The sequence below is a fragment of the Prionailurus bengalensis genome, chromosome C1, assembly GCF_016509475.1.
Source record: "Prionailurus bengalensis isolate Pbe53 chromosome C1, Fcat_Pben_1.1_paternal_pri, whole genome shotgun sequence".
NCBI lineage: Eukaryota > Metazoa > Chordata > Mammalia > Carnivora > Felidae > Prionailurus > Prionailurus bengalensis.
Genome location: NC_057345.1, coordinates 216083790 through 216110250, shown reverse-complemented (window position 1 = coordinate 216110250; position 26461 = coordinate 216083790). Strand labels below are relative to the sequence as shown.

General features: G+C 49.0%; 1 protein-coding gene across 1 annotated transcript in view; it reads right to left on the bottom strand.

Moving 5' to 3' along the window:
* SAG (S-antigen visual arrestin) overlaps positions 1-18595 on the bottom strand; it is a 30290-nt gene extending 11695 nt beyond the window's left edge. Inside the window, 11 exon segments of the mRNA XM_043578215.1 lie at positions 572-644; positions 2998-3057; positions 3060-3081; positions 4109-4244; positions 4692-4768; positions 6837-6896; positions 8781-8974; positions 10634-10678; positions 13039-13099; positions 17364-17493; positions 18410-18595. Coding sequence (XP_043434150.1) covers positions 572-644; positions 2998-3057; positions 3060-3081; positions 4109-4244; positions 4692-4768; positions 6837-6896; positions 8781-8974; positions 10634-10678; positions 13039-13099; positions 17364-17438 — 803 coding nt within the window. The 5' untranslated portion in view covers positions 17439-17493; positions 18410-18595.
* Positions 18596-26461: the final 7866 nt, after the last annotated feature.

Genomic DNA, 26461 nt, shown 5'->3' with positions numbered 1-26461 from the left:
GGGGAGGCGTCACCCCAGTGGCCTGTGTGGGAATGAAAAGCGGGGAGCAAAACCGGGCGGGTCTCTCGCTCCAGCGTGAAGACGCCATCACAGGACTCTCATCCGTTTCTGATTCTAATGAAGGGAGAGAAATGATTCACGATGCCGGGCTCAGAACTGATCTATCATTGGAACCGGCTGTCACTGGTACCACATTTTCAAATTGAGTCGAAGATCAAAACACAGAGAACCTTCGCTTGAGCTGAGAGATCATTTGCTTATCTGCTCTGGGGGCAGAAATAGGATCAAATTCCTACCAACGTATTCCAAGGATCAACAGAAAGTCCCACCTCTTCCCACTTGGACATTTGGATCTTTATTCCTCTCCTTTCCATCATCCCTTGTGAGCGAGATCTCGCAGAACTCTTGTGAGTGAGAATGGAACTGAGATGCTAACTTTCTTTGCAGCCCTTGAAGTGAGAAAAAAGGAAGGAAGCGAAGCATCCTACTTCCCTCTTCAGCGTGAATGAAAGGGGAACTTGACAAAGAAGCCTGAGCTGTCCAGGAAGTAGAAACCCAACAAGCGACTCACTGTGTTTCCTCCTCGGCAACCGGCTTGGTGTAATAATCACTCGAGTAGAGAACCACGTTGGCCACTTGTTCCACTGCAAAGGAGGGACAGGGGTGGTGATTCGACGTGGGGTCCTCCGCACATGTGCACGGAGCCTGCAGGGGACACGGTTGGTCTCCCTCTCCAGTGGCTCTTGGACTGTACTTCTCAAGCTTGGCTTTAAGGCTGAGGTTTCTGGGTTCTGTGCTCAGGACACTTCTGTTCACCAATCACCTGCTCTGTGGCAGCTCCCAGCCATGGGCCAGCCCCCCTCAAATGGCACCTCTTGGGAGACCCCTCTCTGCAGAGCCCACAGCATACCCCTGGGTATCCTTCCAAGTGTTCCGGAACTCACCAATTGCTCTGTCTCCAGACCCACCTTTTTCCAACACTATCTTATTTAATGAGCACCTCCTTCTAGTTGTTCAAGCTAGAAACCACCTGCCGGCAGCATAAGACTGACAGGAAGGTAGGCTCTGGAGCCAGACTACTTGGGCTCAAATCCCAGCTTAGCCATGAGCCGCAGGGTGAGTTACTTAGCTCGTCTAAGCCTCAATTTCCCCATCAGCAAAATGGTGGAGATAATTGTATCTAACTTACATGGTGGTTGTGATGATCAGAAAGATAATTTTTAATCTCTGTTAAAACCAAATTTGAGGATTAAAAGAAACAATTTGCGTGAAGCACTCAGCACAGTACCCAGCATATAAAAAGCTACTAAAGGGGCCCCCGGGTGGCTCAGTTGGTTAAGCGTCCGGCTCTTGATTTGGGCTCAGGTCATGATCTCACAGTTTGTGAGATTGAGCCCTGCATCAGGCTCTTCGCTGACAGTGGAGAGCCTGCTTAGGATTCTGTCTCTCCCTCTCTCTCTCTCTGCCACTGTCCTGCTCTCTCTCTCAAAATAAAAAAATTAAAAAAAAAAAAAACACATGAAAAAAATGTTTTAAAGCTACTAACATCTTGCTTCAGAAAATTCAACCTTCTTTCAAAAATTAATGGCTTCGATATTAGAATCCATAAAACTTTGAGAAACAATTTAAAATCAAAGTATCAAGTGATATGGGGCTGCCTGAGTGACTCAGTCTGTTAAGCATCCAACTCGATTTCGGCTCACGTCATGATCTCACTGTTCATGAGTTCGAGGTCCGTGTCGGGCTCTGTACTGTTAGCACAGAGCTTGCTTGGGATTCTCTCTCTCCCCCTCTACCTGTGCCCTCCCCCCACTCACCCATGCTCTCTTTCGCTCTCAAAATAAATAAATAAACTTAAAAAATAAAAAATAAATTAAAAAAACAAAACAAAAAATAAAGGATCAAATGATACTTTCTCAATCCTGCTGCTTTGTGGAACGCTATGTTGGATACTACACACAACAGATGCTAAATAACCCCAGGTCCCACAAAGACTAAATGCAGATGAAATAACCAACATAAAACAAAGCTGTGAGCATTCATATTCGTATCAGGAAAACTCTATAATTCCTTAGTATGCGTTCATCAAAACTCCTGAACCTCCTTACTGATGAGGGACACACAAACACAGAGGAAAGTGGTGTATGTATGACACGAGCGATCAACCATCCTGATTTTCCTAGAACTCGCCCCATTTAGCATTGAAAATCCACACTCTGCGTCTCACTTAGTCACTGGGGGTTTGAGTTAGCAGTGAGCTTACAGGTCACCCTCCCTGGCCATTCTGCTGTGTCTTTTTTACGTAGCCCCCGTAAGACCATGACATCAGACCATCCCCTGCATTTTAATGCCCTCTGAGCTGAAGAGATGTGTAGAACAGCAGACAGGAGGCGCCCTGCTGGTAGCATGAGGCCAGGCGTGGTCATCACCTCGTGCTGTTGCCACAGCAGCAGAGACGGTAGGGCTTTGCCGTTCACAAAGCACCTCCAGTGTGACCGGTCCCTGCAGCCTCATGAAATCCAGGCAGGTAGACCGGGAATCAGGGCCGTGGATCTCAGCTGGGATTCAGAGAGGACTCACACGGCTTGAGACCACAAATCAGGCCTCTGGCTGTCAGTCTAGTGCTTTGCCCACTGCACTGTGCGGTATCTACCAACAAAAATTCCTTCTGATCCGAGAGAGAAAACTCCATGCCTTCCCCGGAGATCTGGCAAGGGGCTCCTCCAGGAAGGCATGGCATGGAAAAATGGAAGATGGCCTGTCAGGGACGTTGTTTCAAGACAAAAGACAGCCCTAAAGCAGACACAAGGTTTCAGGAGGTGATGCTAAAGGTCTCGCCTCCAGCAAGTCCCTGCTGTCCATGACAACATAGATAAACAGGCAGTTCCGAAGACCCAGGAAGTCCTTATCCAACCAGAGGAGAGACCCTTGGGAAATAGGACCAGACTGAGAAGTTCTAGAAGACACTACCCTCCCGTTTTGAGAAGAGGGTCCTACCTAATGCTTTAATCTTCTTCACTGTCTTGTCTGTGTTGTTGGTCACAGTAATGGTCACAGTAATGGATTCCCATGGAAATAGATCTGTAAAAGTCAGCAGACAAGTCAGAAAAAAGGAACAGAGGGTGGTGGTATCTTTAATCTCATGGCTTTTTCTAGGTTTATCTCAACCCTTTAACTAGTGTAAAAGTGACTGAGTTCCCACACTTTCAAGGAAGATAAAGTGACAGCAACATGTTTCCTTTGGTGACAGTCCAGAACACAGCCTGCCTTGCGTGTGGCATAAACTGAGGAAGACTATGGTGACCAACGTGGAGGGGAGCGAGGGTATTCCCGCCTGGAACACCCAGTGCAGAGGGTCTGAGGGTCACGGCAGAGGTGGCCATGGGGGTCCTGAGCGGAATTATAAGGCCATTTTGGGGCAGGATGAGTGCAGTGACTGGGAATCACTGGGAGCCCAGTAGCCGAACTCCCGTCCGCAGTGCTCCCCACATGATCTAGGCCCAGGTGGGCACACCCGGACATACATGCGCACACACGGGAATGCGCGTGCACACACACGCACACACACACACACACACACACCACGCAGTATGTTGAGCTTTTGCCCATGTGTGTGCCCAGCTCTTGGCAACCAGAGGACCAGAGACGGCCTTGGCCGGTGCTTCTTCGCCCTTTTCCACTGTGACATACTTGAGTGATGACATTCACATGATTCAGTCACCCCTTCCTCATGATGTTGAAACTTAAATTTCCCAGGGGAAGTAAACCATTTGCAAAGCTGCACCCACTGGTGCTACACTGGTAAATGAGGCCCGTGGGGGCAGAGGGGGTGAAAAAGAGTCTGGGGCAGGGGGATGTGGAGACCACCACCCCTTTCCCTAGTTGGTCGGGACTGGCGGTGTAGGGGAATGTGGCCAGCAGGATGCTATTCTAAGGGTCACCTCCATGAATTCCAAATTATGAAAAATGCCAACTGCTCACAAATGCTGGTGCTTTAACTGTGCCTAGAAACAAGATCGTGTGCCACACACTCACAGCAGACGGGGGCCCGGGGCCTGTCCCCCAGGCCTGCTCCCACATGGGACACACCTCTTTGTCACCTGCTCACCTCTTTGTCAAGGGAGACCGCGAGGTGCAAGGGCTTGTCGGACATGAAGAACTGCCAGGCGGCCTCTGCTTGGGGCTGGGGGCCCATCTTCAGGGGCGCGTGCTGTACTTTGCGGATCAGTAAACGCACGGAGCTCCTGCGGATGAAGATTTGGGCTCGGGTCATGATTTCACAGGTTGTGAGTTCAAGCCCCGCGTCAGGCTCTCTGCTGACAGAGCTCTCCCTCTCTCTCTGCCCCTCTCCCACTCTCGCTTATGTGCGCTCTTTCTCAAAATAAATATACTTAAAAAAAAAGGAAGGAAGGAAGGAACGGAGGGAGGGAGGGAGGGAGGGTGAATCTGGAGTCTTTCAGAGGCTTATGTGAACCCCTGAGGTTGCTAACTCCTCTCCATCACCCCTCAAATGATCAGCCACTGACCCGCCCCGTGCGTAGACAGTCTTTCCTGACTGCCTGGCCACGCAGCCCTGTGGGGAGAGCTCCTGTTCACGGAGCCAAAGCGAGGGGTGGTTTTCTACCCCAGTTCCTTGCACCGCGCCCCCCCCCCCCCCAGCGCTGCCCCTCCTCCCACAGCTACACTCTTACTTCCTGGGCACTTTGTCCTCCTCGTCCTCCGTGCTGTCTCTGGCGAATGCTTTGACCTCAAAGTCGACCCCACAGCACTGCAGGGGGGCAAGAGAAGAGACAAGGCCTGAGTCAGCACCTCCCTTCCTGGGGGCTGGGGTCACACTGCCCACGGGACGTTATGTGGCACCTTCTCTTTCTATCTTCGCCATGTCCTTTTTGGGGCTGCCCCAGTGAGGAGAGATTTGCCGTGTAAGGAAATAATGACATCAGCACGAGAAGCACACTGTGGTCCCCAAGCCCCCAAGGTGATCATGTATGGTGTCCACCCCCCCATTTAGTTGTCCCTCTAGATGTGACCCTGCGTGTGTGTCACACTACCTACAGTGGGGCCAGACTCAGGTGCTCACGGAGCAACAGAAGGCCCTCGACGGCCCATGCCGGCCACCAACGCCCGGCCCAGGGTGGGGGAGGGGGGCAGGGAGGGGCACGGTCAATGGCCAGGCTGGACCGGGGGGTCTGGTGCTGGCGGCTCTTCCAACTTGTGCTGAGAAGCTGGAAATGGAATTTGGAGCAAAGTCTGCTAACATTGAAATGAACTACCTAACGGTATGTTGCGTGGGTAAAGCAAAAGCGTCCCCCACACCTTCCGCCCCCAGCCCCACGGGGCCCCACCCCAGCCTGCTCGTCTCTGCACATTATCACTCGTGGGGGGCATGGGGGCCGCACCGCCCTCACCCACTGCCCGGAGGGAGAAAGGGCACGAGGCCAGCTGCGTTGATGGTGGCATACCAGCCACAGCCTCATTGGCTCTACAGCTGTAGAATCGTGGCGAGTCTGAAATCTAGGTCGCGAACACACCGGCACCACTACCCACCGTCACGCCGGCACTGCTTAGTGGCATGACCGAGCCCTCTCTGTCCCTCCTCGCTCCCCCTGCACCCACTTCGTTAAAGATGCTGCCTATACAAGCCAAGCCCTCGCTCTGGTCCACCCTGGACACATGCTGTTCCTTCTGCCCGAACGCTTCAAGCCTCTCTGTCTCCCTCTTTTTTATATTTGACAAACTCCTTGGTGTTCTTGCCGTTCCAGCTCCAGGGTCTCTCCAGCTCTAGGGTCCCGAGGCCCGAGGCCGTGCAGCCGCTCCCCTCCCGGGCCTCCATGGGCCCAGCTCACGCCCACAGCCCTGCTGCTGGGATGGAGTAGAGGGAGCACTTGGGTTGGCACAGGGTCCCCCACTCTGATTTAGTGACCTCGTCTTCCTCCATCTTGGCCACCCACATCTGGGTTTTCCTGGACCAGTGGCTTTCAAATGTTTCAGGCCACCCCCACGGTAAGAAGCAAAGTTTATAATGTGGCCCAGTAAACAGACATGCGTGTGTGAAATGGCTCGGGAAGTAACACTGAGCTTTGTGCAGATTCCCCATTTTATCCTATTTCATTCTATTCGATTTTTCTCAAATGCTCCTTCTGGTTCACTGCACCGATTTCACAAACCACCAGTGGGGCAAGATCCCCACATCGGAAATCCCTGCCCAGATTGTGGCGTCTGTCACCGTGCCCCTCTGTACTCCGGGATCAGCCTCGCCACTCTGGTCTTCACTTCACTCCTGTCTAGCCCTCTCGCTCGTGACACCTCCGATTTCAGGGCCTGTAATCCCTGGGTCCTGGCACCTTTCACTCTCGCCTCCTGTCCTCACCACCCTCCTTCAAGGCTTAGAGCCTCTGCCCACCACTTAGAACCCCCTGGCCACTCCCCCTCATACACACTCAGCCCCTTTGCTTCTCTCTTCCTTTGGAGCTCATGCTTGACCCATCCAGCCCCTCGCAGTGCAGTGGCCAGATTCATTAGAATGTCTCTCTACTTTTGTATCTATTTGAAATTTTCCACAATATATGGCTATTTTTAAAAGTCTTTTGAGGGGCACCTGGGTGGCTCAGTGGGTGAAGCGTCCGACTCTCGATTTCGGCTCTGGTCACGATCTCACCATTCATAGGATGGAGCCCCACGTTGGGCTCTGTGCTGGTAGCACTGTAGCCTGCTTGGGACTGTCTCTTCCCCGCTCTCTCTCTGTCCCTCCCCTCTCAAAAAAAAAAAAAAATATATATATATATAAAGTCTTTTGAAGGAATGAATTAATCCATGGCATTTCTTTTTGAACTAACCTTCCCCGTATCTTGTGGAGCAGGCTGCAGCATCACTGAACAGGGCAAGTAGTCAGGAAACTGTGGGAAGAAACAAATCATTTTGTTCAGAGGGGGTTCTTCCACGTGTAATATGCATTCAATGTACAAAAATTGGAAGATGATGACGAGCAAGCAAAAACCACAAAAACAAACAAACAAAAACGCCGTGGTCACCCGGAATAACATCACAGACACAAACTTGCAAGCGTCCTATGGGCACCCTTGCCCACAAACACGTACGCAGATGTGTGCCCTACAGAAATGAGGCCAATGATGCACATGTCCTGTCCTCTGCTTTGCTCACATCGCCACCCTAGCCCTACTCAGAATGCGTTATGACCATTTTTCTATGTGCGAGCTCTGCACCACTGTTTCTGGGGCTTTGTTAACACCACATTTAATTTCGCCCGCCCCCATTCATGAAATGGTGCTTTGCTTTTTTTTGCCATGATAAACAATGCTGCAATAAACCTCTTTCTTCATCTACCTTAGCACAATTTTCTCTAATTAAGTCCAGAGGCTATGCTGCTAGAAAGGGAACCATCAGGTCAAAATCACATTTCAAAGGTTCTTGATACATGCTGGTTTGTTATCTCTAAAAAGTTATGGCAATTCAGGGACGCCCGAGTGGCTCAGTCACTTGAGTGTCCGACTTCGGCTCAGGTCATGATCTTGCGGTTCATAAGTTCAAGCCCCACGTCGGGCTCTGTGCTGACAGCTCGGAGCCTGGAGCCCGCTTTGGATTCAGTGTCTCCCTCTCTCTCTGCCCCTCCCCTGCTCGTGCTCTGTCTCTCTGTCTCTGTCTCTGTTTCCGTCTCTCTCTCAAAAATAAACAAACATTAAAAAAAAAAAAAGTTACGTCACTTCAGACTCCCAGTACAAGATCACGAGGACATGCACGACCACAAAACTTTTTTTTTTAAGTGATTAAAAAAAAAAAAGGTTGTGGTAAAATGCATAATGTAAAACTTAAACATTTTAAGTGTATAGTTTATTGGCATGAAGTTCATCCAACCTTGTTCTGCAATAATCCCCACCATCCATGTCCGGAACATTCCTCTTGTCCCAAACTGAAACCCTGTACCCAGTCAACACTGATTCTTCCCCCCGCTCCCGGCACCCCCCCCCCCGCCGCCGCCATTCCCTGGCACCTGCCATTCTATGTTCTGTCTCTATTAATCTGACTGCTCCAGGCCTTTCCTGTCGGTGGAATCATACAGTCTGTCCTTTTGTGTCTGGCTTCTTTCACTTAGTCTGATGTTTTCAAGGTTCGTTCGTGTTGCAGCATGTGTCAGAATTTCCCTTCCCTTTCGAGGCTGAGCCGTGTAACTTTGGAGCAATAGATAATCGTAAGACACACAGACACGCTCATAGGGACGGCAGTAGCTGCTTTGGCTGTACTGAGTTCACGCCCAAGTCTTCAGAGGCACGCAGGCTGGCACCGTGGGTCACCAGGTCTCACCAGGTGGGACAAAGCCCCAGGAGAGGTGGAGCCACTCATCTGCCGTGACCACTGAACATATCGGTCAAGGCTACAGACGACTTCCGACTTCAGTAAGCTCTCCCATCCTGCAGGGAGCCCTTTCACATCTAGAACGAGTCCAGGCCAAACGAGGGGCACTTCTTTCTTTTTATAGATCAGCAAGTGAGGGAATAACGTGCCTGTGTAATTAGCTGGTCAGATGAAGGGAAATATTTAAACCGTGGGTTGAAATGGTGCCTTCAAAGGCTGAGAGGCTATTTTCAAGGACTTAAAAAAAGACAATCACAGCCCGTGCAATCTAGAATTTCCTCCAAGGATGCAATTTGAAGGCCCACAAATGTGAAGTCATTACTCTGTCCCCTCCTCCTTCGCTCCTGGTCGCACTGTAAGGTGAAGGAGCTGGGGCAGGGGAGAGGGGAGAAGGGAGAGGAGTCACCCACCGTGAGCAGGAAGGGGTATGTGTTCTCCCCCAGCTTCTTCATCAGGCTCTCCTGAAGCTTTGTGGGGGCCCCCACGGCCCCCACAGGAGGGAACACTTGGACCTGGGAGAAGTACAGGTCCCTGCGGAAGGTCAGGCCAATCACATCGATATCTTCCTGGCCGTATCGGAAGGCGCAGGTCAGAGAGACGTACACTGGAAGGGAGACAAGAGGAGGATGGGCTTGTCCCACTGGCGTGGCGCCTCTGCCTGGCTGAGTGGGTGTGGGGCAGCCACCGAACATCCACCCATTAGCATCTAGAACCACAGCACCCACCTGTTTCTGCAGATCCGGCACCTTCCCTGGGGCTTGTGTTAATTACTCTAAAGCGTATGTCAGAGGACACAGAGGCACCTTCCATGAACTGCCTATTTTGCCTTCGGGCTCCCCTGTGTCCTCCACCCTATCACTCCCTCCTCTTGACCCGCCTGCTCAGGGACCTCAGGAGGTGCGAGGTCGCTGGGCTTCTGGGGACAGGATGTCTGCATGGAGTTGAGAATGAAGGTGATAAGCAGAGGGAAACAGCACTAGGGAGCAAAACAGACCTGTGCCAGACAGGGGCCTGCCAGAGGCGCTGGCCAGGGCCTTATGGACCAAGAGGACAGATGAAATCAGATCCCAGAAACGCTTCTTTCACATCGCTCAGAAACCCATCAAGCATTCTCTAAGCCAAAACTTCTGCAAATTCAGGTTAATCAAACAGATATAATCTGTGCCTCCAGTGAACCAAAAGGATTATGTAAAAACTATACGTTTTGAGGGAGGACTATTTACAACAGTCTTTAGTGGGGTAAATAAAAGCATGCAAAGCTCATTATTCTTGAACAGGAAGCATATCAGAAGTGGTGCCCCCAAGTCCTAGAAGTCATCGGTTGTAGATTTTGTCTGTGTCCTCCCCACTAAGCTCAGAAGAGCCAATGATCACTTGCCTGTCCCTCATCCAGTGTTTGTAAGAGAAGGTGCCCAGAGATGCCCGGGCGTTACGCCTCCCTCACTGGACAGTGCTTTCCCTCAGAATGGGAGGCCTTCTCCGGCCAAGGGTGTGGGCTGTCAGGGCTCAAACCAGGATCCTCCTGGTGCCAGAGGGAAGCAGGATACCCAGGAGGAAGTCAGAGACAGCAGAAGGGGTGGTTTTCAACCCCCTTTCTGCCATGACCCCTGGGTGCTGATGGCCCCACCTCTGACGTGCTTCCGTGGTCACATCCAGGGGTGGGAATGACGCCTTGTAGTTGCCAGTAGCAACCACTCTAAAAAGCGTATTCATAATGGAACAGACTCAGTAACGTTATCATAAGGAGAACTGAGGTCTGCCCTAATTTAGTTCACACAACTGTTATTAGCACCAAATTACTTGCCACACACACCACAGCTGCCAGACGTTCTTCAGGGATGCTGTGATGCTGTGGTTCAGAACCACCACAGTCAGCATTTAAAAAAATGAGCCTTCCAGCAGGGCTCAATTTCCCATCAATTTCCCTCCTGAGTTTGCCTCCAGCAGAGAGCCACAAGGCACAGGGTGACCACAGAGCTGATGGAGCCCACAGACCTGCTCTCCACGCTCCGTCCACCATTTACCTGTCCTGCCACCCTGCACAAGTGACTCCCTTGGGTCTTTACCTTCATGTGGGAAATGAGGACAATGAGCTCTGACGTGAACAGGACAGGGTCCTGAAGATTATACCAGGGAGTGTGGGCGACAGGGTCGGGCAGCGATGGGTGTGAGAGAGCACCAGCGGACTCCCCGACCCTCCGCCCCCAGAGCCAGCCAAGACCAGACCAGACCAGGTCCTCAGAGTTCAAGAAGCCCGCCTCACCTTTCTTTCCCTTCACAAGTGCAGGATCCACCAACACGACACCATCTACACGGAAAGGAAAAGAATAATGAGGGCGGAGAAGATGAAAGAGACCAGAGGCCTTCTTTATATATTTACCTGCGGTTCTTTAATTACACAGTAATCCATGTTCAGTATAGGAAAATCAGAAAGGAGAGTTAAGCAAAGAGCAAACAAAGTCACCCAAATTCCCACCATTCAGAGATACCCATTGTCAAGATATCGCCACAGGTTTTTTTTCCAGATGTATATACACTTATATGGATGATTTTACCGAAAAATTGAGATCCCACTCTATATACTATTCAGTTAACTGCTTTTCTCATGCAACTATATATTGCAAACATCTATTCTTACACACACACACACACACACACACACACAATGTACTAATCATTTTAATGACTATACATTGCTATTGCTTCATTGAATGGATGCACCATAAATTATTTAATTAACCCCCTCTTGTTAGGGCATTTAAGTTGTTTCCAGTTTTCCCCCTTATAATGAGTATTGCGAGGACCATCCTTACTACATACATCTTTGATCTATCAATGGTAGAACCGGATTTGGCTTTTGATGACATATTGCCAAGTGACCTTCCAGAAAACGTTCTGCTGAGGGACATTCTCATCCTCAAGTGCCTAAAAATGCCAGGGTTGTTTTTTTTTTTTTTTTTACAGTCTTTTTAAAAATAGCTATTTTACTTGAAATAATTATAGATTCGCAGGAAGTTGCAAAGATAGCACAGAGAGTCCCTGTGTATCCTTCGTTCAGTTTCTTCCAGTGGTTACATCTTAGATAACCGTCCTGCAATATCGAAACCAGGAAGCTGACATGGGTACAGGCTACAGTGTGTGTATAGTTCTAAAGTCATTTTATCTCATGTGGAGGTTTGTGTAACCACCACTGCAATCGATACAAAGAGGTTCCCCCCACCATAGAGCAATCTCTTGGATCATCCCCTCCCCCACCATCCTCTGTCCCCGGGGAACTACTCATCAGTTTATCATTGCTATAATTTGGCCATCTCTAGACTGTTATATGAGTGAAATCACACGGTATATAGCCTTTGAGACTGGCTCTTCCCGCTCAGCACAATGCCCTTGAGATCCATAAGCTGTGGCGTGTATCAGCGGCTCATTCTTTCTCATTGCCGAGTAGAATTTCACGGTATGGATGTACAGTATCTTGCTTAACCTTCTTCACATATTGAGAGACATTTTGGTTCCTTCCAGCTTGGAGCTGTCACACATAAAGCTGCTATAAACAATCGTGGACAGGTTTTTTGTGTAGACGTGAGTTTTTGTTTCTCTGGGATGAGTGCCCGGAATGCAATTGCTGGGTCATCTGGTAAGTGTGTGTTTAATTTTTAAAGAAACCCCAAAACTATTTTCCAGAGGAGCTGTTCCACTTTACATCCCGGCCAGCGATGTATGAGTGATCCAGTTCCCAGTATCCTCACCACCATTTGGTATGGTCGCCATTTTTAATTTTAGCCATCCTGACAGGTGTATAATGATATTTCAACTCACCGTGCTTTAATTTGCATTTCCCTAGTGGCTAATGATGCTGAACATTTTTCCATGTTCTTATTTGCCATACATACATCTTCTTTGATGAACTGCTTTTCATGTTTTTTGTGTGTTTATTTTATGTAGAGTTTTACTCTATTGTTTTTAAGATTATTTATTTTTGAGAGAGAGAGAGAGAGAGTGAGTGAGCGAGCAGGGGAGAGGCAGAGAGAGAGGGAGAGAGAGAACCCCAAGCAGGCTCTGCCTGTCAGCTCAGAGCCCGACTCTGGACTCGAAATCACGAACCATGAGATTAGGACCTGAGCCAAAATCAAGAGTCGGATGCTTAACTGACTAAGCCACCCAGGCACCCCTTTGTGCATATTTTCTAATTGGAGTTTGTTGTTCTTACTGTTGAGTTTCTTTATATATTCTAGAAATGAGTCCTTTGTCTCCCCCACGCTCTGAAATTGTTTCCAATCAGCATTGCACCTCATGTTTTAATTTGCATTCCTACAATTAGATTATTAGCAAAGCTGATTTGAACTGACTTGAAAGAAATACAAAACTAGCAGTTGTCTGATGACTTAAAGGAAAACCATCATTAAAATTACAATCTTGGGGCGCCTGGGGGGCTGTTAGTTGAGCTTCCGACTTCGGCTCAGGTCATGATCTTGCGGTTTGTGGGTTCAAGCCCCGTGTTGGGCTCTGTGCTGACAGCTCAGAGCCTGGAGCCTGCTTCAGAATCTGTGTCTTCCTCTCTCTCTGCCCCTCCCCTACTCACGATGTGTCTCTGTCTGTCTTCAAAAATGAATAAATGTTTAAAAAAAAATTTTTTTTTTTAATTACAATCTTACTCCAAACTCAACTTACCCACAGGCTCTATTTGGTCAACATGGTCTATATAGTCTCTCTTCCCCAGGTAGATGGTCACCTGTGGGAAGAACACATGTGGATTCCAAGTGGCCAAAGAACACTAAAGCACTAGAGCGTTCATGTTAAAAATCAGCAACAACCGAAAAAAAACAAAAGAAAACAAAAAAACCAAAACAACAACAAAACAAAAAAACCAAAACCAAACAAGCAAAACCCCTGGCCCCACAACAGCTGGCACATTTTGATTCGTCTTGAGCTGCTGCCTGGCCCTGCAGCTTGCCCATCACCCACTCTCTCCCTGCTTGGCTGTGGGCAGAGACTATGGAGTGCAGGCAAGGTGTGCTCTTTCTTCAGCCCCATAAATCTGCTCCAAGGGATTCTTCCCACCCCCTTGGATGGTCCCCATTCTCCCACCTTTTCCAAGAGCCTGGAGGTCTGGGAAACCCAGATCTGACATCCCAGGTCTGAGATCATCCAGGTAACCTTGTTGAATTCACTGATAATACTTCCGTGGAAAGTTATGCTTATGCACATGAGTCTCCTCCCAACACTTAAGCCTCTTACAGCTGGCTGTTGAATGAACCAGTTTCCCCTCCTCATTAGAGGAATTTCTGAACTGAGTAAAGAGGCAGGAGGAGTTCCATAGTCCCTGAAATCCTACCAGATGAGCTCCTGTATGGGGAAACCTGAACCCATGCCCTGAGAAAGAGGGTGTGGGGAGTTGGGGGGCAATGACCATGGTTTTGGTCCTCTTGCTGTCTGTTTCCATGCCCCTGGTGGCGAAGGTCTCTCCCAACCCCCTTTATGGAAGCACATAGGTCGTGTTCATCAAAGCGCACCGCTCTAAGCCACAGGGTTGTGAGTGCCTTAATGGTAAGAATTCTTTCACCTTTCAGCCGTCCAGGTTTCCGCCACAGTGTCTGATACACTGCAGGGATCTAATCAGCATTTGCTAAGGGCCCCAATGAGTGAGTTCACGCACCCTTCCTAGCCCCTTTCATCCCTAAGCCTCTTAAATTCATATTTTTATTTCCATGAACCACCCAAAATAATTTCTGTTGGCATTCAATCATCTCCTAGATCCACTCCCTCACATCAGATACTCTGGAGTGAATCCCCGTGCCTTCTACGTTATTTGTATTATTGATGAAACACCCGAAGGACTGCATAGTCAGGTGGCTGGGAAGGATGGTGTGAGGATGTTTTCTGGACAAAACAAACATTAGTGGGGCGCCTGGGTGGCGCAGTCGGTTAAGCGTCCGACTTCGGCCAGGTCACGATCTCGCGGTCCGTGAGTTGGAGCCCTGCGTCGGGCTCTTCTGGGCTGATGGCTCGGAGCCTGGAGCCTGTTTCCGATTCTGTGTCTCCCTCTCTCTCTGCCCCTCCCCCGTTCATGCTCTGTCTCTCTCTGTCCCAAAAATAAAATAAAATGTTGAAAAAAAATTTAAAAAAAACAAAAAACAAAAAAAACATTAGTGTATACAAAGCCCAGAACCAAGAGAATGCTTCTGGAACCAATGGTTTCATCTGCAGGTGAAGGGCCACCAAATGGGGATGCAGGCTGATGGTTCCAACCTTAAGGCTGTTGAAGCATTTTAAGCAGGACGAAAGACTGAATAGCATTTCGGTGCTTATCATGTCCCAGGTGCCAAGCTAAGCACTGACTGCAGTATTTCACTGAATCCCCACAACTACTCTGTGAGGTAGGAATTAGCCCCATTTTATAGAAGAGATGACATTGGCATCAAAGTGGAGAATGGATGGACAAGAGGAAAGCCAGTTGGGCAGCTGACTGAGGTAGGGAGGAGAGAAGAGAGAAGGTAGATGGAGAGAGTGTGTTTTCTTCTTTTTCAAGCTTTAGCTTGGAGGAAGAGGAGCTGGAAAGGTGGTAGGTTAAGGGGAGTTTGTTGGTTGCTGTCTTTAATACACCTGAGGTCCGGGGGCGCCTGGGTGGCTCAGTCGGCTAAGCATCGGGCTTCGGCCCGGGTCATGATCTCATAGTTTGTGAGTCTGAGCCCCACATCTGGCTCTGCGTTGACAGCTCAGAGCCTGGAGCCTGCTTCAGATTCTGTGTCTCCCTCTCTGCCCCTCCCCCGCTCATGCTCTGTCTCTCTCCTTCAAAAATAAATAAACATTAAAAAAATGTTTTTAAAATATGCACAAGGTCCATCCTTGCTTTTACGTTCAGACAAAGTACTGGTAGAGAGGGAAGCTGATGGTAAGACTCTAAGGAGGAGGTGGACCGAGAGACGTACGTGTAAATAGCATGAACCTTGGATTGTAGCAAAGGCATGTGTTCTGCTGCAACTGGAAAGGGAGTGGGGGAAGGGACAGGAGCAGGTAGGGAAGTGGGGCCGAACAATGCAGAGGTGCAGCCGACATGTTGTTTGCTCAACCAACAGACCCATGTGCCCTTCTTCCTGGACAGAAGTTGCCAACTGCATTCAGGGTTCACCATCCCCATGGGGCCCAGGCTAAGAGGAGGCCAGCCCCAGAGGATAATTCTTGATTGGCCTGATCCAATGATGATCATCCAATTCCTTTGGCTCAGGATTGGTTTAGGGTGGGCATGTGAGCCAGTTTTGACCAATCAGATATGACAGAAGTCTGCTGGAGGCTACTGGGAAAATATGTTCCCACTCTTAAGAAGAGACACCAGGAAGGCAACAGTCTTTTCCTTTCTCAGGAAGGAAGTGAGGATGAGATGGCTGGAGCTAGGGCAGCCATCTTGCCACCAGCTGGAGGATGAAGACCACAGAAGAGGGCAGAGTGGAGAGAATCACAGAGAAATGGGCCCAGGGCTCCTGGTGCACCCTGCCTGGGGGCATACAGAGCCTGCAATTGGAATAATCCTAATATGTGAGACATTAATTGATAGATTTGCCCACACGCACAAAAATTCTAAATTTCTCAGTTCAAAGGATGTCTATCTAGGTGTGAGGAATAAAATAGTGGGAAAAACATATGGCCCAGCAGGAGTGGTTTCTCTCTTCTTCTGCCAGAAGTTGGGAAGACACAAGTGGGAAAGAGTTTGGAGAATAAATGGTTGAGGAATCCCCAAATTATCTATCACCCCACAGTAGAGTTCCTCAGCTGGGAGCAGAAAGGGCAGAGTGCCCTGTGCAAACCTGTTTCTCTTGTGTTGCACTATGAGGGTCAGAGAGTTTCCTTTGGGCCCAGGGAGGCTTAACATTTGATAAACCCTGAAGGAAAAATCCAAAGTTCAGTTTTACAAAGCACAGAAAATAGAGCACTGAGAAGTCCCTGGAGCACCTGATTTCAGAACTGCATGTGCTGGCTAAGCGTCTACTTGGGCCGATGATGATGATTCTCTGTGTCCTGCACATAGACTCAGTGTGCTTGAGTCTCCAGGTCTAAGCTGCTTGAGTAAAGAGTGGACTGATCCAACTGTATCAAGAGCCTTTGAAAGGAAAATTCTCAACCACTTCCGCGGGAACCCCTCAGAAGTCAACTAGAAGAATGATCTAGATCTACACTGTCCAGTGCAGTGGCGACTAGTTACAGGGAGCTCCTGGACACTTGGAATATCATCCCAAACTGACATGTGCTATAAATGTAGAATGCATACCAGACTTCAAAGACTTAGAAAGTGAATGTAAAATGTCATCAATAATTTTGATATCATTTGCATGTTGAAATGATAGTTTTTTGGCCATATCGGGTTAAATAAAAGTATATATGAAAATCAATTCCATCTGTTTCTTCTTTTTTATAAATGTGGCTGCTAAAAACTTTAAAATAACATTTGCAGCTTGAATGGGACAGTGCCGAGCTAGATTGCTGGCCCCTAAGAAGCCATCAGGTGGAGCAAGGAGACCCCGTCCATGAAGGCTGTGGTGTAGATCTTCCATCAGGCTTCCCTTTAAGATAGTGTTTAAAATTTTAAGTCATTGGTTCAAGGCCAGCCAAGTAAAATGGGGGGTAAGGGGTGGGGACCGAGAGATGAGGAGAAAATGACAGGTCTCAGGACTAAAATCTTGATGAGACTGAAAAGAAGTTGTATTTGTACAATTCACTCATTCATTCGTATCTCATTGTCACCCATAGAGACAGAAAATAGACACAGAGCTTCCTCAACCTCACAGGGTTTTGATGTTGATTGTGTCTATTCTTTTTGTTTTCTTTTTTCTTTTTTCTTTTTTGAGTAATCTCTACACCCAACGTGAAGCTTGAACTCACAACCACAAGTTCAAGAGTCGCATGCTCTACTAAGCTGGCCAGGTATCCCCATCCCCATGTCTATTCTTGAAAAAGCTCCTTTAAAAAAACTGCATCAAGTTGCTCACTTCTGTACTACTTACCGATTTGTCCCGGGAGATCTTCTTGAAGATAACATGGTTTGGTGCAGCCTTGCCGGTCTTCCCGATGGCCGCCATGTTATCTGTCCCTGGAAGCTTCTTCCACCGAGGGATGTAAGTCAGGTGTTAGAGGCTGGGGAAAGGTAAAATGATCCTCAATATACAGTCAAGGACATTCTTGGTATAAAACCAACTTGTGAGATGCTGTGGATCCATTAGACATTTCTTTGGATCTGCTTGAATATCGATGTTTGATTAAATAAGGTCTTTGTCTAGTTTCTATTACACAGTGGTGTGCTTTTTTAAAAACGTGTTCTATTTTTCTTGATAAGCCTCAAACATTTCTTAGAAAACCTCACTCAGAAGCCCAGCTAGATTCCAATGAGAAGGTTTTACTTCCTGATTAGCCTTTGGTATCATAACACTTAGCCAGGTTGGATTTAAAATTCTATCCTCACGATGTCTTATGGTAATTAGAATAGAGAAAGTTCCTGAAGACCACTATATAACCACTTCACAAATATTATTTTCAAACTATGTCAAGTCCCCAGAAGTTCTTTTTTTTTAATTTTTTTTTAACGTTTATTCATTTTTTGATAGACAAAGCATGAGCATGGGAGGGGCGGAGAGAGGAGGAGACACAGAATCCGAAGTAGGCTCCAGGTTCTGAGCTGTCAGCACAGAGCCCGACCCGGGGCTCGAACCCACAAACTGTGAGATCATGACCTGAGCCGAAGTCAGACGCCCAACTGACTTAGACACCCAGGTGCCCCAAGTCCCCAGAAGTTCTGCTCAGCAACTCATACTCAGCTGTTTTCCTATCCTGTTCTCTCACTGCTCCCCAGCTTTACGCACAGTGGAAAAACCATCTTAGCTGTCCAGAACTCAGTGAACTGAGCCTCTTTAGCAAGCAAAGTCCCTGAAACCACACGGAGAAGGCAAACCTGGGACAGACTGACCACATGAAAATGCCCATCGTCCTGAGCCTTGCTCTTCCCTGTGCTTGCCCCGGGTTTCCGAGAAGCCTTGTGCTGGGGATGGTCATGTACCTTGTGCAGCCAGATGGGCCCGGGAGGCGAGGAGAAGGGCTCTGTCCCTCTGGGGTGAGCAGCCGGCCCTGGCTCTGTGTAACCAGATGACCCCACCGAGGTCCCTGGCTGATGTGCGTGGGGAATTTGTAGGGAACTTGGGGAGGGTGCCCACACCCGGGTCTCAGTGTCTAGAAGCCAAATCCCATTTAAGGAGCAGGGTGGAGAAGGGATTAGGGTTGAGACGGGCGAATTGGTGGTTTCAGCAGTTCTAAGCATTAGGCAAAGGCACGAGTCTCCGTCCAGAGGGGCTCACAGGTGCGGGAGCGCCAGTGGGGAAGGCGTGGTGCGGGGGAGGATAGCTCAGGAAAAGCTGCTTTTTATCCTAACCCTCTTTGGGTTCTGGAAATAGACTGATTAGCCCTTCACCCCCAGTATCACCGGGACAGGGGATTTTCGAGTGCTCAACAAACTTGATTAAACTCAGCAGGTGGCTAATGCAACCTTGGGCGTGGGGATAGAAACAAAAAGGTCAAGGAGAAATGTCAACCTCGAGATGAATCCTGGTGTTATTCAAGCCAGACCAGATGGGTGCCTCCCCTCCACCCCTTGCCCTCCTGATTATTGTCCCCAGTCTTGTCTGTTCCTCCCCCCACCTGCATTCCACCTCCCCCCTTGTCTCTGGAATCTGTCCGCATCTTATCCCCAGAGCCTCCTCCTGAGTCCACACCACCCCCTCTGCTTCCTTGGACCATAATGTCTCCTGCCGTCTGACTACCTCCATGCCCAGCCTCCGGCTCCTTGTCTGCAGTGGAAGAGGGGCCTCCCAAACCCTGACCTGTCCCCTCCGTTTAGTATCTCCCACTGTTGTCAGGACACGGGCACCATCTTGAAATCTCTACCTGCTTTCCACATTGTCCTGTGCCACATTTCCCCCCACCCCCCCACCCCCACTGTTTTTTGCCTGGAACAATCCTCTTCTCGGGGCGCCTGGGTGGCTCAGTCGGTTGGGTGTCCGACTTCGGCTCAGGTCGCGATCTCACAGTCCGTGGGTTCGAGCCCCGCGTCAGGCTCTGTGCTGTCAGTTCAGAGCCTGGAACCTGCTTTGGATTCTGTGTCTGCCTCTCTCTCTGCCCCTCCCCCACTCACGCTCTGCTCTGTCTCTATCAAAAAATGAATAAACGTTAAAAAATTAAAAAAAAAAAAAAGAACAATCCTCTTCTTCTGTCTTCAACTTGCTGACTCGTTTCACCCTTCGTGCTGTGAGGAGTCCCATCTTCTGGGGAGCCTTCCCCAACTTCCGGGGCTGGGTTGGAGGCACAGCTGCATTTGATGCTTGTGTGGTTATCTTGTGATCTTTCTTCCCTCACTTAGTCAAGTGAGGCTCCAGGAGGGCAGGCACCCATCCTGTTGTTTCCCTCACCTCTGCGTTCCCGGTGCCTAGAATGACAGCTGCTCACAAGAACACTCAGGGAATGAACACATGGGACACTGCAGACACATTTACCTACTGGACTTGACCTTGTGTCCAGGAATGAAGCCAAGTCTAAGCAAAAAGCATGTTCTAACACTTTGGGGTGTTAGCATCTATGGAAACATTCCGGGGGCTCCCCCTCTGTCTGGACAATGCCTGCAAGGCCCTCCCAGATTTGCTCCCCTGTTACCTCTTGTGAGAAGTAAGGGAGATGACTCATTTTCAGAAATACCAAATAAAAGCTACACTGTCTAGTTAACAGGTTTATAAACTATTGGAAGTATGTACAAACCCCCCCCCCCCCATGGAGTCCCAAACCCTTACACACTTCACTTCTTGGTTCTTCTTCCCCTCTCCCTTTTGAGCGCTTATTTCCAGAGGCCAAAGAACACACGCCAAAGAACAAAGGGAGGAGGGAATGAACATTTGCCCCAATCAGACTATTTCACTTCACTTCACTTCACTTCACTTCACTTCACTTCACTTCCCTGTGCACTGAGTCTCCACATCCCTCCTTTGAGTGGGCCGATGGGCTTATTTCTCACTACCTCACCCACTTCTCCGGCCTATTGGTCTCTTCACTTTTCTTTAAAGCTGCCACAGGGCCTTTGCGCTTAACTGTTTCCTGTTCTGGAACACTCCTCTCACAGAGAGCCGCTTCCTTTGGGTCTTTACTTCAATGTCACCCCATTCACCCCACAGCCTATAACGTACCAGCTCGCCCAGAACTTGCAGCCTTCTCTGCATTATTTTTCTTGTCACTTATCACTGTCTCACATACAGGAGAAGCTGTGTGCCTTGTTTTCCTGTCTGTCCCCAGCCCCATCGTTCCTGGAATGCATGCTCCAGGGGGGATAGAGACTTCCGGCTACCTATCCCATCTCCAGCACTTAGAAGAGGGATCTCACTAGCCTTGAAGCAGCACATCGATGAGTCTCTGGATTGCAACAGTGTAATAGCTGGCAGAAACTTTTTAAATTTCTAAGGGGGAAAGCTTTTTTGTGTGTTGTTGTTTTTTTTAAACCAGAGGAATGCCAGCAGTAGCTGGCAAAAGGAATGACAGAATTAGAAAAACATCATTTGACAAACTCTGGTTCCATTAGCCAGCCATGCCATTTGATTTTCTGTATTTTAGTATGTATGTATGTATGTATGTATGTAATCTCTACAGTCATTGTGGAGCTCAAACTCACAACCCCTCACAACCCCTTGATCAAGAGTCACCTGTTCTTCTGAGCAAGCCAGGTGCCCCATATTTTCCGTTATTTCTGTTGCCTTGACATCTGGGGCTCTGCGGCCCCTGGAGACTGCTAGCCCTTTCCTAGAGACAGCCTTTCATACGCAAAGTAACCAATTCAGAGCCCACACACCTTGGAGGCCTCCTTTCCTCCCTGGTCAGGCTCTCACACTGGGCTACTACTGCCCTGCCCTAATTATCCCCAGACCAGGATTCAGACACTGGAGAGAGCCCATCACTAAAGAGCCGGAAGAAGTTATTCAAACTCTCCCAATCTTCAACCCGCATATCTTGCCTCATCAGCTCTTTCCTGGGGAAACCACAGAGACTCTTGCCCATGTTTTCCCCTCCATCCCTCTGCCCCCTGACGGAATCTGGTGCTTCCCCATGTGGCCCCACGTGGCATGGGCTGTCCCCTCCTTTTGGGAACTGTAACAGATTATCTTTTCAGTGGCCGTTGTCTCCTGATCTGTTGGCCTTACCGTGGCTGAATGATAATGAAAGTTACTATCAAATACTGATGAAATGATTGACTCGGACAATTATTCATTGGAGTCAAAGGCCTCGGGTGAAGAGGTGATGGGGAAATGGCTGCTCCTATAGCACCAAAGTGATGGCATTTGGATCCTGGGCTTATCACAAGGTGCAAGCCTCACAGTACTGGGGGGACCAGGCATGGTTCATGGTCAATCTCAGAATTGGCAATGATGCCAACCAGATGTCACATGTCACCTTGGGTTAACTGGAATCCATTAAGCCTTCAGACATCACTTCTAGTTTATAGAAATGCAGGGAAGAGAGGAACGAGCTCGATGGCAAGAGAGAGTGACTAGATGAATGGAAAAGTGGCTGATGTCTTTTCATGAGTCAATGTCACAGAAAAGGGAGGTACTAGATCAAAAAACGTAAGGGACCCAACCTCCAGATCCAACGTGTGGTCCCAGACTGCATATCTCCAATTGGAAAAACCGGATCTACAGGACATTTTGGGTCTACTGGGAAAATCTGGATATGGTCTAGGTGGCAGGTAAGACGGAAATATCTGGAATAAGAAGGGAGAGCTAGTGACTGCACAAAGAAGATCATAGGATGGCATGCGTAATATGATCACACCTTGCAAACACACACCTATGCACCTATGCAAACTTGTACCTATATGTGTATACACACATATGCATGTTTAATATGCAGAATCTGAAAGGATACGTATAAGGAACTAACAGTGGTCTCTGTGTGGTGGGTATGTTAGGTTTCACCTGTTTTAAAAATTTTTTCTCCAAGAGTCATTTACTTCTCCCATAGCGGAATGGTTAAAATACAACACTGTCATAAATTTAAAAGAATCTCTGATTTTTTTTTCCCCTTAAAAACACGCACATAGGGGCGCCTGGGTGGCTTGGTCGGTTAAGCGTCCGACTTTGGCTCAGGTCATGATCTCGCAGTCTGTGAGCTCGAGACCCGCGTCAGGCTCTGTGCTGACAGCTCAGAGCCTGGAGCCTGTTTCAGATTCTGTGTCTCCCTCTCTCTCTCTGCCCCTCCCCTGTTCATGCTCTGTCTCAAAAATAAACAAACATTAAAAAAAAAAACAAAAACCCACGCACATAAGAGAAAGGCAAATGACCAGGGTGCTTCTTTTAGCGTCTGCATCAGAAGGGCTGCCCTGAGCGGTGGCCGCAGCACCTGGGACCCGCCTGCAGCTGTGGGTGCTCTTGGGACGCCCGTTGTCTTAGCACCAGGCTGCTGGGAGGGTGCAGATCGGCAGACTTCAGTTACTGACCTGCCGACGCCTGGCAGGTGGGAAAAACTGGGGGTGGGCCGGATACCAGACCTCATTTTTTGGGAAACGGAGTCTCTGGTAGTCGTTCCCAGCCTCTGGTCTGTGATGAATTTTTCTCTGCTTGGCAGAAAAACGAGAAAAAGAAGGGCGCTGTTGTAAGTTTTGTCATAGAGCCAAATGCATTCAATGTAAATTATCCTAAGGTTATGAAGTTCTCAGCTTTTGGATATTAAAATGTCCTTTTTCTCTCTCTCTTTATTGAGGCACTCTTTACACACAAGTAAATCTGCCCATTAAAAAATTTTTTTTTCAATGTTTATTCATTTTTGAGAGACAGAGAGAGACAGCACGAGCTGAGGAAGGGCAGAGAGAGAGAGAGACACAGAATCTGAAGCAGGCTCCAGGCTCTGAGCTGTCAGCACAGAGCCCAATGCAGGGCTCGAACCCACAAACCACGAGATCATGACCTGAGCCAAAGTTGGACGCTTAACCGACTGAGCCACCCAGTTGCCCCAAATCTGCCCATTTTAAAGTGTGCCGTTCGAGGAGCTTAACTACCACTATGGTCAAGACACAACATTGCCATCACCCCCAAAAGTTCCCTGGCCCCTATTTCAATCAACTTCTCCACCAACCTCCCCAGTCCCCGGCAACCACTGATCTGCCGTGAGTTTTGCATTTTGTGAAATCTATTAAGTTTAGAATGTAGGGAAAAGCTGGAATAATACAAGCGACACCCACACAGTCAACGGTGGGCTTTGACAACGAACACTTCCCTGTGTGTGCTCCACCTGTCTATTGCTTGTTCCTTTGGAACCCTTTGAAAGTAAACTGCAGACATCATGACACTTTACTCATAAATGTTTCAGAATGCAGCTGCTAAGCGTAAGAACAAAATGTCCTCTCTCTTATAAAATAAAGATTAGAGTAGATGGTTAGTTCAGAAAAAAAACATCCTTACTTGGCCCAAAGAAAAAGTTGTCAACCTTTCTCTAGTTATTTTGGAAACTGACTGCTCTTTGAACGCTCGCCGTCTGGGAACCACTGGCGACAGCAATGCCAGCTTCTCTGGAGTCGGCGTCCGGTGCCACGAAGCTACAAGCCCTGGGCTTCCCCTCCCAGTACCAGACGCAGCACCAGGCTGGGGATGTTCAGCTTAAGAAGCTTATGGGCTTTGGGGCTAGGTTATCGTGTTAGGGTTTTACGATGGCACATGTGCAAGGAACACTGGCATACTCCGCTAAACGTCAACTACAACATGAAAACCTTGTGTCCTCATTGCCTTGGTTTCACCGAGGCAGAGAGGACCCGAGAAGACTGGGGTCTACTGGATTTACGAAGACTGCCAGGGAATCAAGAGCTTTTAAAAGCCACCTTAATTCCAACATGCACCTCTTGGTCAACTGACCTAAAGAACAGACAGCTGTTCTAGGTCAGGCTGGCTTAGAGCATCTGAAACCATAAATGGAATCCTGTGGGTTTGGGCAGACACCTCGGAGAAGAACGTAGTCCAGGGGCACCTGGGTGGTTCAGTCGGTTGAACGTCCGACTCTTGGTTTTGGCTCAGGTCATGATCTCGTGGTTCGTCAGTTCAAGCCTTGCATCAGCCTCTGTGCTGACAGTGCGGAGCCTGCTTGGGATTCTCTCACCCCCTCTCTCTCCGCCCCTCCCCTGCTTGCTCTCTCTCAAAATAAATTAAAAAAAAAAAAAAAGGATGTAGGCCACACTCCACCCCTAGCTTGGTTCTACTCTATATCCACAATAAGAAGTGGCTGAATGCTTCCAGGGATGGGGAAATCATTACCATCTTTCTTTCAAACTGTGTGTGACCCATGGGGAAATTGTTAGGAAGGACTCAGCTTCCCTTCCACCTCTCTTCATTGCTGCAAGTTAATCCAGTATCTTCTACCTGTGACTCTTTCATGATCAGGACACAGATGGTCATTCCTCGTGGGCATTGAAACCCTCTCACCATGCCGGGGGCCCACCCTTACGCAGATTTCAAATGCCCGTGCTGAGGCGTCATGTAGGGAATGGTACCTGGCGCTCCAGGTTTCCATGTAAAGGAGACATGTGGTACAAACAGCCCCAGACTGCAGTCCTGGGCTCTGTGGCCTACGGATGGGTCCACTGCGACCTTGGGGAGGTAGCTGGGCCTCGGCCTGCCACCTACAGACTCCTGACTTGCAGAGTTGAGGAGATGCATCGAATGTGCAGGTGAGTCCTATAGAAGGAGAGTCCCGTGCAGAGTGGAGGCAGGGGGATCCTGGCCAACACTTCCCTTTGTCCTCTCCCACGAGAGGCCAATGACATGTGCCTCGGGGGCTTCTTCACCCTGACCACGCCACGTGGGTCCCAATACCAGAGGGTCCTTCAGGGGTCATGAAGCTGCCTCAACACAAGATTTTGGAGCCGACCACAAACTGAGCAGCTTCCTTGTGACGCAGATTGCACGGAGGAAGATGCCTTTCCGAGGGGAGTACTGTTATGGATTGAGTTTGTGTCCCCCCCCCCACCCTGTGTGATGGGGCGCTGGGAGGTGATCAGGGTTGGATGAGGCCATGAGGGTGGGGCCCTGATCTGATAGGATTAGCATTCTTGTAAGAGACACCCACTCTCCACTCTGCAAGTGCAGCAGGAAGTCAGGCGAGCACGCGGTGCACAGCAGTGACCTGCAAGCTAAGGCTGCAGGACGGAACCCACCTTGTCGGTGCCTTGACCTCAGACTTCCCGCCTCCAGAAGTGGGAGAAAGGAGTATCTGTTGCCTGAGCTGTCTGAGCTGGTCTGTGGTGTTTCCTTAAAGCAACCTGAGCTAAGACAAGGGCGCACGCTTTTATTCAGGTAGATAAACTGCTCTAGATCAAAAGTTTGGAAAAAAGGACACGAACCTGGTTTCAAAAATGCCCCCTTTTTTGGTTGGAATTAGATAGGGGTGGTGGTTGTCCAGTGTGAATCTGCTTTAAAATGGCTCATTTTATGTGAATTTCAATACATCTAAAAACAGTACACATTTTGCACTGTGCCCCAAACCTACACCTACGTGCACACAACAGCTTCTACACAACACTTCCACTTCCTCTGTGGTTTATTCCTAGATTTTAACTACTCTCCATCCCTCCTCCTCTCTTGTCCCTTTGGCCCCCCTTTGGGGGCTGTCTGGTTTGCTTTTTGCTGACTCAATCCTACTAAATAAAAACGTGACCAAGTGCCCACTGTGCCAAGCACTGCCTGGGGGTCCAGGATACGGCTGCTCCTGAGACTTTACTCACAGGCTCTTGGAACCATCTGGGCGTGTCCTCTAGGGATCAACACACTTCTGATTCCCGACCAGAAACCAGACTGTGTCCAGCCTGCGTGCTGCCTGGCCTGACTTACAAGCATAACTGTGGTTTCCTAGGTCTGTTTCTCTGGGAGAAGGAAGCCCAGAGCCCAAATTCACCTGCTCTCCTCTCCACATCTAGGGCCAGAGCAAATCCACAGAAGCCTGGGACACAGCGACATGCAGGGCTGCTTGCTTGTTCCCACGTGGGACACACGTACTGCCTCTATGAGCAAAGTCAACCAAATCCAGCATGCGGCATAGA